The sequence below is a fragment of the Eubalaena glacialis genome, chromosome 10, assembly GCF_028564815.1.
Source record: "Eubalaena glacialis isolate mEubGla1 chromosome 10, mEubGla1.1.hap2.+ XY, whole genome shotgun sequence".
Lineage (NCBI taxonomy): Eukaryota > Metazoa > Chordata > Mammalia > Artiodactyla > Balaenidae > Eubalaena > Eubalaena glacialis.
The window spans coordinates 115,579,799-115,589,650 of record NC_083725.1 but is presented as its reverse complement, the minus strand read 5'-3'; the positions used below and the strand labels follow the sequence as shown (position 1 = coordinate 115,589,650).

At 57.5% G+C, this 9,852-nt stretch overlaps 1 protein-coding gene and 1 long non-coding RNA gene across 3 annotated transcripts in view; one reads left to right on the top strand and one right to left on the bottom strand.

Moving 5' to 3' along the window:
* Window positions 1-1,897: 1,897 nt before the first annotated feature.
* Window positions 1,898-3,211, bottom strand: LOC133099761 (uncharacterized). Its single transcript, XR_009702370.1, has 3 exons — window positions 3,113-3,211; window positions 2,577-2,633; window positions 1,898-2,126 (listed from the first exon to the last, which is right to left on the bottom strand). It is a non-coding gene; the product is annotated as an uncharacterized LOC133099761 (long non-coding RNA).
* Window positions 3,212-7,338: 4,127 nt separating this feature from the next.
* The window catches only part of LTBP3 (latent transforming growth factor beta binding protein 3), a 17,841-nt gene continuing 15,327 nt past the window's right edge, over window positions 7,339-9,852 (top strand). The window contains exon 1 of one of the 2 annotated variants that reach the window (XM_061202029.1): window positions 7,339-8,209. In XM_061202029.1, coding sequence (XP_061058012.1) covers window positions 7,879-8,209 — 331 coding nt within the window. In that variant the 5' untranslated portion in view covers window positions 7,339-7,878. The remainder of the gene's footprint in view (window positions 8,210-9,852) is intronic. The other variant, XM_061202027.1, reaches the window with a different exon arrangement.

Genomic DNA, 9,852 nt, shown 5'->3' with positions numbered 1-9,852 from the left:
ATGGCTGGCAGCATTAATCCAGGTACAGCAGATATATTGATTGCACAGACTCCAGTCTGCAAGGAAGAAGTACAGGAGAAATCTATCATCCATAGCAACCTTGGTCAGTGAATTGAGGCTCTCCTGAATGCCTTCTGGGCCAAGGTGGAAAGGTTGATGCAGAGAACTAAGGAGCGAGCCACCCAGCTTTCTAAGGTAGATATGACGCTTTATGGATTTGTTCATCTGGGAGGCATGGTTTAGGTCCGTACTGCAAGCTGGCTTCATCCTGCTGCTTGTAGTTCTGTTGGTAGTAGCTTTAATTAAATGCTGTATGACACAAATTGAACAGATTTGGTCCTAGCCTCTGTCGATCAGATTTGCCAACAGAGTGGTGAACTCATGGGAAAATTCGCCCAAAGCCAAGACAGTGTAGAAATGAGGGGTGGATATTACTGTAAGACAATTCTCCAGAGATCTCTTGAGTTTCTGCGCATTTTGCAAGCGAGGCAACTGACTGCCTTTGTCCTGGACTCTCTTCTCAAGGATATTGGTACAGTGAATAGCCATGGACGATCGAGACAGAATCTCCCTCCAGTGCAAAGGGCAGTCATTAGAAAAGACTTGCGTTCTTAAGTTTAGCGTCGTCTCCCATACCACAGTCCACTGTGTGCAGGCGTCTATCTAGGTCATTGGTGCCACCCCCACGGGACCTGGGTACAAGAGGACTGATGTTAATATGCTGATGATCATGCTATTTACTGTGCCATGAATAATGGTCCTTTTTCTCTGACCCAGGAATCTCCTGTCTTCTGCCAGCATGCACGAACCTGTGGCAGGCTCACTTGTGTTTGCAAGGAAGGTAAAACCTCAGACCCGGGACTTCCCTGGTGGCGCAGTGGTTAAGAATCCACCTGCCAATGCAGGGGATACAGGTTCAAGCCCTGGTCCAGGAAGATCCCACATGCCGCGGAGCAACTAAGCCCCTGCGCCACAACTACTGAGCCTGCGCTCTAGAGCTGCGAGCCACAACTACTGAGCCCGTATGCCTCAACTACTGAAGCCTACGTGCCTAGAGCCTGTGCTCCGCAACAAAGAGAAGCCACTGCAATGAGAAGCCCGTGCACCGCAACGAAGAGTAGCCCCCGCTCCCCGCAGCTGAGAAAGCCCGCGCGCAGCAACGAAGATCCAACGCAGCCAAAATAAATAAATTAAAAAAAAAAAAAAGACTCCGCACTCCTAATGCAGGGGGCCCGGGTTCGATCCCTGGTCGGGGAACTAGATCCCACATGCATGTCACAACTAAGAGTTCCCATGCTGCAACTAAGGAGCCCACAAGCCACAACTAAGGAGCCTGCCTGCTGCAACTAAGACCCGGCGCAACCAAATAAATAAAATAAAATAAATATATAAAAAATTAAACAAAAAAAGCTCAGACCCATCATAGTCCTTGACAAGGGAGCAAGAACATAGAAGGTCTCAGAAGTGCTGGTGGGAAAGCCCATTCAGACCAGTAACGGTGGGTAGACTAGCTGGTTGGGAAGTGTGGGACCCTTCCCTACCCTCATGTGAGCCAGCCCAACATCTGTCCCTACCTGTGGCACAGTGGATGTGGCAGTAGTTAGGCCTGTCCCTGAGTAACAGCACACCCCACGGCAGCATATTCACACACAGCTCAGTTACAGGTCCCCCTTGACTGCCTTATCTGGTGGGTCAGGTTCACATGACAACGAGTGGCCTATGCTGTGTAGCCGAGGCTCTGAAAATCGTAACTGGCATTATTTTATTATCATGGCAACAGGCCTCCGAAAGGGGTCAACTTTTCTTTTTGTCTTTCACTGCAATGTGAATTGACCTGACGTTTCTGGGAAACAAGAAAGGACTAGATGATATAGTAGCAAAAATAATAATACTCAACTTTTGGTGTATTTTTTTCTTGGGGCCGGGCACTATACTAAGAGCTTGAATTATCTCCTTTAATCCTCAGGACAAGTCTGTGAGTTACGTCTCCCAATGTGCAGATGGAGAAGCTGAAGCCCGGACAGGTTAAGAGATTTAGTCACAGTCACCCTGCTGGGATGTGGCAGGGCTGTGACCTCATCTGGTCAGCGCACGTCCAGAGCTGGATTCTCACCAGTGGACTTTTCCTGGGTTCAGAAGGTGGAGACGAGGGGCAAGGCTGAAGATCCTCTCTGACTGATCAAGCATGAACATTGATTCATTGCGTTTTCCAATCCCATCTCTCAGTGCCCTTCATCACAGTAGGGGCACGTCAGAGGGGCTCAGTGACAGTCACCTTCAGTAAAGTGTCTTTGGAGAGAAATGCTTCAGGGCAGAATGGTCCCCTCCAGGCTTCTGAAACTTCCAACCGTCATCTTTAGAACCTACAACCCTTAGAGCCATTTCTTTCTTTAGAGCCTAGAAGCTTCCCAAAGACATTCAGAACTCAGAGAGGTGACACAGAGCCTGGCGCACGGTCAGCCCTCTTTCAATGGTATTCTCCCCCTCCCCCCAGGCAGCCAGCTCCCACCCACAGCCCACTGTGGACCCCAGACCCAGATAATGATGAAAAGAGCTAACGTATACTGAGGACTTACCGTGTGCCCAGCATCCAACAAAGGGCTTCATGAATGTCAGCTCCTTTGCTTCCTTGTCTAAAAATGAGGAAAGGAGGCCTAGAGGAGATGAAGAATTTTCCCAATGCACACAGCTGGTGCAGGAAGATCGAATGCCAGAAAACCACCACCGTGTTATGCTGCCTCCTGAAATGAAACTTCCCTTACGCAGGCTGCTGCTGCCTCGTCCAGCCAGTTCCCCTAAGGAGGCACTGGGAGCCCTGGGTTTGAGTTCTGGCTCTGCCGTTAACCAGCCATGCAACCTTGGCCAAGTCCCTTGCCATCTCTGGGCCTCAAGAACCCATCTGCACAAAGGAACCCTTCCTTAACATTTAAGCAGTCTGATCATTCCCCGGGGCTGGGGTCCCAGGGTTCTTCCTTGCCACATTCCAGCAAAGCCCCTCATTGCCCTCCTATCTTTAGGACATTTGTGGGACCCCTCTCATTCCTCCCTCCCAGGAGCACTGTGTAGGTTTTGGATCAGGCCGGCTTAAGTTCAATCCCCACATCTTACTCACCAGATGATGCAAGTCTAATTATTTCGTCTTTCAGAGTTCCGTGGTCTCAGTCCATTCAGTCAATCAACAAACTTCAGCACCCTCTGTGTGCCAGGCCCTGTACTAGGATCTGGAGGCAAGGTTGTACCTCCCTGGGAGGGCGGTGAGATGCACCGTAAGTAACCAAGCCCACGAAGAAGAATGTTTCAGGCTGTGCTGAAGACCAGCAGGAGACAAAGCAGGTATGTGACCCAAAGGGCCGGGGGCGGCTGTTTTAGAGAAATGCCTTCTGGAGGCAGGACCCCAAGACATGAAGGATCAGGCCACGCCGAGGACCCTGCAGGCCCAGGTGAGCAGACAGAAGTTGCTGGACGGTTTTATTTTGTTGTTTTTTGGTTTTTTTTGTTTTTTTAATTAATTGTTGGAGGTTTTTTAAGCCGAGAAGGATCATGGTTGGAATTAGGTTTTTGTTGGGTTTTAAAAAATTAGTTAATTAATTAATTAATTAGGTTGCACTGGCTCGTAGTTGCAGCAGGCGGGCTCCTTGGTTGTGGCATGTGAACCCTTACTTGCGGCATGCATGTGGGATCTAGTTCCCTGACCAGGGATCGAACCCGGGCCCCCTGCATTGGGAGTGCGGAGTCTTAACCACTGCGCCACCAGAGAAGTCCCTGGAATTAAGGGGGGGGGTTGTTTGTTTGTTTGTTTTTATTTTTGGCTGCACTGGGTCTTTGTTGCTGCGCGCGGGCTTTCTCTAGCTGCAGCGAGCGGGGGCTACTCTTCGTTGTGCTGCGCAGGCTTCTCATTGCAGTGGCTTCTCTTGCTGTGGAGCACGGGCTCTAGGAGCGCAGGCTTCAGTAGTTGTGGCTCGCGGGCTCTGAAGCACAGGCTCAGTAGTTGTGGCGCACAGGCTTAGTTGCTCCGTGGCATGTGGGATCTTCCCGGACCAGTGTCCCCTGCATTGGCAGGTGGATTCTTAACCACCGCGCCACCAGGGAAGCCCTGGAATTAGGTTTTAAGAGGTGACTCTGGCACCAGGTGGAGGAGGGACAGGACCAGGCAGAAATGGCAGTGGGGAGACCCATTAGGCAACAGAAGTGATCTGGACTGACCACAGAGGTCATGGTCTCCTTGGACTTGCAGGAGAACTTACACCTAGGAGGCATGCTGGTCGATTCTAGGAAGATGGGGTGGCTGGGTGTGGTGACACAGGAGATGCAGAGAGAAAAGGTGGACAGGCCACGGACACTACCTGTGTTGGACTGTCGCAGTAGCCCTGCGGATCCACTCTGCATCCTTGTCCGCCCTGCCTCATGCCCCGAGGCTCACCTTGCCTGCTCTGTTCCCTCCCCAGCCTCCCTGCCCTCGGGCTTCCTTTGGGGTTCGGCCCCTGGGGGGCCCAGCTGGACAGGAGGAGAGTGGGGTAATATTTATTTCCGCAGCTCCCTCCCCGCAGGCTGCAAGAGGACAGGTTCCACCGGATTGTGCTGAAGGCCGCAGCTCCCCAGGGCAGCCCCCCTTCCAGCTCCAGCTCCTGTGGCTCCAGACTTAGGTGAATGTTCATCACCCACACGAGGGTGCCCACTGCTAGGTTCCTGATGAGAGGAAGGAGTTTGGTAATGACAGCAGGTAAACTTACGGAGCACTCACTGTGTGCCAAGCACTGGGCTGGGTGCTTGCCCTCACGGCTCCCGGTGGCTCAGTCCCCTCAACAGCCCCCGAACAAGGGCTGCCTTCCCCCCCGTCCTACTCTCAGCAGCGTTAGACACCCTTGGCCATGCCCTCCTCCCAAAACGCTCACTCCTCTTGGCTCTTCCTGCATCACACTCCTGGTTTTCCTCTCTCTGCTCCCTCCAGCTGCTCCTTCGAAGTCACTTCTGACTCTGCCTCCTCTTTTTGATCTGGAAGTGGTGACCTCCCTGGTTCGCCTTGGGCCCTCTTCTCTCCCCAGCCGAGCCCACCCTTTCCCATGGCCATAAATGCCCCTGTATGCTGAGGACCCCAAGTCTGTGTCTCCAGGGCAGACATTCTGTTTGAGCTCCAGACCCGTGGATTGAGACGTCTCCACGTGGATGACACAAGCATCTCAAACTCGGCAAGCTGCAAACAGAGCCCCACACTCTCCCCCAGGTCTCCCTCTCTTCTGCCGCCTTCCTCACCCACCCAGGGGCTCAGGCCAGACACCTGGGAGCCAGTCACACCACCCGCCTCTTGCGTACCCTCCACTTCACCTAGTCTCTAGATTCCACCCCCCAAACACATCTCCACCACGTCCAAGCCGAGTCCTCTCTCCTGGGATGATGGCATCAGCACCCCCTCTTGCTCTGATACAGCCCCATGGCAATGAAAATAAAACTCAAATTCCTCACCGTGGCCTCCCGCCTCCGCCTCCGGATGCTCTCTCTCCGCCTCCCCACCCCGTTGCTCCACTGGCCTTCTCTCAGCTCCTAGAAAAAATGAATCTCTTTCCTACCCTTCACCCCGCATGCCCCTGTGTAAATTGTCTCCTCAACACAGGCCCCTCGACTCCTCAGGCCTCCTACAGGCTTCCCCCCGCCTGGCTGTTAACTCCTGCTCCTCCTCCAGCTCCTGGCTTAAAAGTCCCTTTGTCAGAGGGGCTTCCTGGACCTCCAGGTCCCACCACCTCTCTTGTTCCCAGCTCCTTAGTCTTCTCTGTTCCAGCACCGACCTCTGTCCCAGCCTCAGCCACGTATGAATTGATTTGTCATATGTCTGTCTCCTCCAGTACAGAAGCTCCGGCAGGGCAGAGATTGGTTCTACTTGTTAGCAGGAGCACGCGGGAGGTTCCTAGTTTGTTGAATGAATAGATCCCCATTTTACAGGTGAGAAAACTAAGGCTCAGAGAGATTAGGACTCTAACCCTGGTCTGTTTATGCTGTGTTCCAAGGGCCAGGTTCAGATGAGTATGGGGGAAAAATGACTAGAAAATGCTCAGCCCTACACGTGGCAAGTGGTGAGCACTCAGTACTATTCCCTGCCTCATTGTGGGACCAGAGCCCCGAGGGAGTGTGCGGGCAGCCCTTACACACCCTCCCAGCCCCCCTGGGGACATGGGATTGCCCCCATCCTACCTCTGCAATACCTGTCTATGTGAACAGGACCTGAGCCCACTGAGCAATTCGGGCAGGGGTCCACCAAAGAGTCTCCCTCAGTTCCCCCAAATGAGCCCACCCTCAAAGTGAAAACCATGAGTTCCTTGCACAGGTGTGCCTGGAGGCAAGTCCCTGAACCCCTTTCCCTCAGTCAGACTGCAGCCCCCATTCCCCTCGGAGAGAGAGTGTCACCCTGACTTGGCTGTGTCCCACTCTGAATGTACCCTGGTCACACCCACCCCCTGCTGAGTTCTGTGAGTCAGAGACTGAATCCTGGGGTCTCCTGGCTAGGTCCCCGGGATATGGCCTGGGGCCCAGGGCACTGCAGCCCTCAAGGGCCTCCCTTCCAGACTAGCGGACAGGCCTGGCTCCTCTCCAGCCCTGACCAAACTCAAGGCCCCCCGCCAGCCCCTGCCAACCCCTGCCCTGGGGCCCTGCTGTGCCCCTCCCCAGCCCTGGGGCCCTCAAGCATCACCCCCCTCCTCCCGGCTGTTAGCCTGGGAAGGGGGCCAGGCCCTGAGCTCAGACCTTGGCGATTCCAGAGTGTCTGAGGCCCAGAGCCAGCCCCGCCAGCCCAGCCAGACAAGGCGAAGGGGCGGGGGCAGGGTGGGCACCAGGAAGCCATTTAGAGGGGGGTTGGCAGGGAACCTGGATTTCAAGCTTTGTTCTATCTGCTCCTTTTCTGGACCCCGCGGGCTTCTTCCTGGGACCCCGCTGGGGCCCTGGCTAAGGAGTGCCCCCATCTCGAGTCCTCTCCTCCAGGGGGAGTGGACCAGTACTAATAAGAAGTGACTTCGGGGTGGTGAGACCCCCACATGTGCAAGGGAGGCTGCGCCAGGGCTGAGAGGCGTGGGTTCCAGCCCCACCTGCTCCCACCATCCGCGCGACCCTGGGGCAAGGCCCATCTTCCTACCCCAGCCTCAGTTTCCCACTTTGATGCTGCCGGGCGGAGGTGGGCGCGGGCCTTCCAGCCCCGCCCGGAGGAATCCGGCGGGGCGGCCAGCGGTCCCAGGTGAGGGCTCTCTGGAGCGGGCCCAGCGCGGCGGCGGCGGGTTCCAGCGGGGCGGGCATCTGGGGCGGGGACCGCCCCCCAGCCTCCACCCGCCCGCACACCCTCGCTCCCCCAGGCGGCAGCGACGACGCTTTAAACAGAAAAAAACTGTCTCCCTGGCTCCGGGCCAGCATCCCAGCCCCCCTCGCCGCCGCCGCGCCGCGCTCCAGCCAGGGAAAACAACTGCTCACTTCTCCCTGAGTCCGCCCCGCGCGCTCCCTGCTTCCCGGCGGCCGCGGGAGCCCAGCCCGGCCGGGGGAGGCGCGGAGCGGGCCGGCCGCCCGGCCTTCCTCTCCCCTCGCTCCTCCTCTCCGCCTCAACTTGCTCCGGCCTCCTCGCTCCGGCCTCAGGTTGGGGCCTCCGCAGGCCCTCGGCCCCGGCTCGTGGCTGGGCTCCTTCCCGGGGCGGTGGAAGTTTCTGGGCTCCCCGCAGTCCAGCCTCCATCTCTTTGCCTCTCACTGGGCCCGCGCCCGCGCCTGCTGTCCCCTCCCCGCGCGCTTCCTCCCATCTTCTCCCTCGCTGCCCTCCCTACTCCTCTCCCGGGGCTCCCGGCTTGCTGTTCCCCTCGGGCGCCGGGACCATCGCCCCTGCCCGGGCGCGCCCCCCGGGTCCTGCGGCCCCGGATGCCCGGGCCCCGTGGGGCTGCTGGCGGCCTGGCCCCTGAGATGCGCGGGGCGGGGGCGGCGGGGCTGCTGGCGCTGCTGCTGCTGCTGCTGCTGCTGCTGCTGGGCCCGGGCGGCGGGGCCGAGGGGGGGCCGGCGGGCGAGAGGGGCGCTGGCGGGGGCGGGGCACTGGCCCGCGAGCGCTTCAAGGTGGTCTTTGCGCCGGTGATCTGCAAGCGGACCTGTCTCAAGGGCCAGTGTCGGGACAGTTGTCAGCAGGGCTCCAACATGACGCTCATCGGAGAGAACGGCCACAGCACCGATACGCTCACGGGCTCCGGCTTCCGCGTGGGTGAGGGCCGGGGACACGGGCAGGGGGAGCGGGGAAGGCAGGCACCCGGACAAATGCGGGGTGCATGGCAGCGTAAGCCACGTAGGCCACGTGACCCTGGGGGTCGTGGGTTCAGAGAGCAGAGCCTGAGGGCCTGGGGCCCCAGGGGCTTCGGGGGGCTTGGGAGGCTGGAGTGCTGGGGCCAGAGTTGAGAGGGCTGCATGGAAGCCTGGACTTCACAGCTTTGGGTTGGCGTTGAGGCCTAAGGTGTGGGGTGATGCTGGGGTCCTGGATGACACAGGCCTCTAGGAAAGTGCTGGGTCCTGAGAGGGAGTCAGGGTCAGCAGCAGGGGCTTTTGAGGGATGTGAGCCGGGGGCAGGAGGTCTCAGAGAAGGGATAAGTATTCCCCCAAGAAACAGTCTTGCTGGAAGAAACAAGAAAAGTCTTTAAAAACTGTCTAAAGTAGGGCCTGTCAGTGGTAGACACCTGCATTCTCTGGGAGGAGGAGCTGAGGTCAGGGCTGGGAGTGAGGGAATTAGTTACTGGCAAGGTCTTAGAGGGGAGGGGTGTTGAGGCCTAACAGGTGGGGAGCAGTTCTGGAGGTAGGGGCTGTTTTGGGTCCTCAGCCTCTCCTCTTCCTGATGCCCCATCTATGCTTCCCCCATAAATCTTAACAGCTCTGCCTCAGAGTCTCCCCCCAACAAGCCGTGATAACTTCCCAATTCCACCTGGAGTCCACCTCTTCCCCAACATCTCTCTTCAGAGGGCCAGGCCTGGGCTCAGCTCTCCTCCCTCAGGGCCCTGTGGGCCAGGCTGGGGGACGTATCCCAGCAGTAATTACCCTCCTGGACAGGGTAATTAGGCCAGGCCCAGGATGGCACCAGCAAAACAGCCCCTCTTACACATTCCTATGCTCATGTACCCACTCACACCTGAGGAACCCCACAGATGTGGGGTTCTCATGAGACGTGCATGTGTGTCTGTGTGCGAGTGTGCACGTGCACGCTTGCACGGGACACACCCACGGGGGTATGCCCGGCTTTGGAGTAGCACACTGGGATCGAGTACTTGTTTCTTTGTGTTGTCTTGGGTGCATGTCTGCAATCACTATGGGAGTGTTTATGTAAGCCTGTGTTGGTGTCAGAATGAGTCTATGCATGTGTGTGTGATGAGATGGCTGTGCATGTGAGTGTACGTGGGCCCGGCCTCCCAAGCCCCCTGGCCATCCTGCCCAGGCTGCTGTCTCCATCCGTGCTGCCCACATCCCCCAGGCTCGGCGCCCAGGCCACAGTGGGCGGGTGTCACAGGGAGGTCACCCTCACCGCTATGGGTGACTCATTGGGAGGCAGGAAGGAGAGGATCCTGCCTCCCCCGGCCCAGGACACACCCCTTCTGCCCTGAGAGACTGGCCCCAAGAGGCCGGGCAGGATGGGCTGGGCTGGGCTGGGATGCTCTTAGCCAGGCCCCGATGGCCATGCATGTGGGCCATCCCTCTGAGGCCCTTCAGGTGTCCAGAGAGCCTCAGCCCCACCTTCCCATCCTGGGAAGTGAGGGCAGCCATGTGGCAGGCAGGAGAGGGGCTGGGCCTGGTGTGTGAGCTCAGGTCCCCAAGGCTGGATTTCGGATATGAGTGTGTGACAGAAAGACAGAGATACTATCCTCT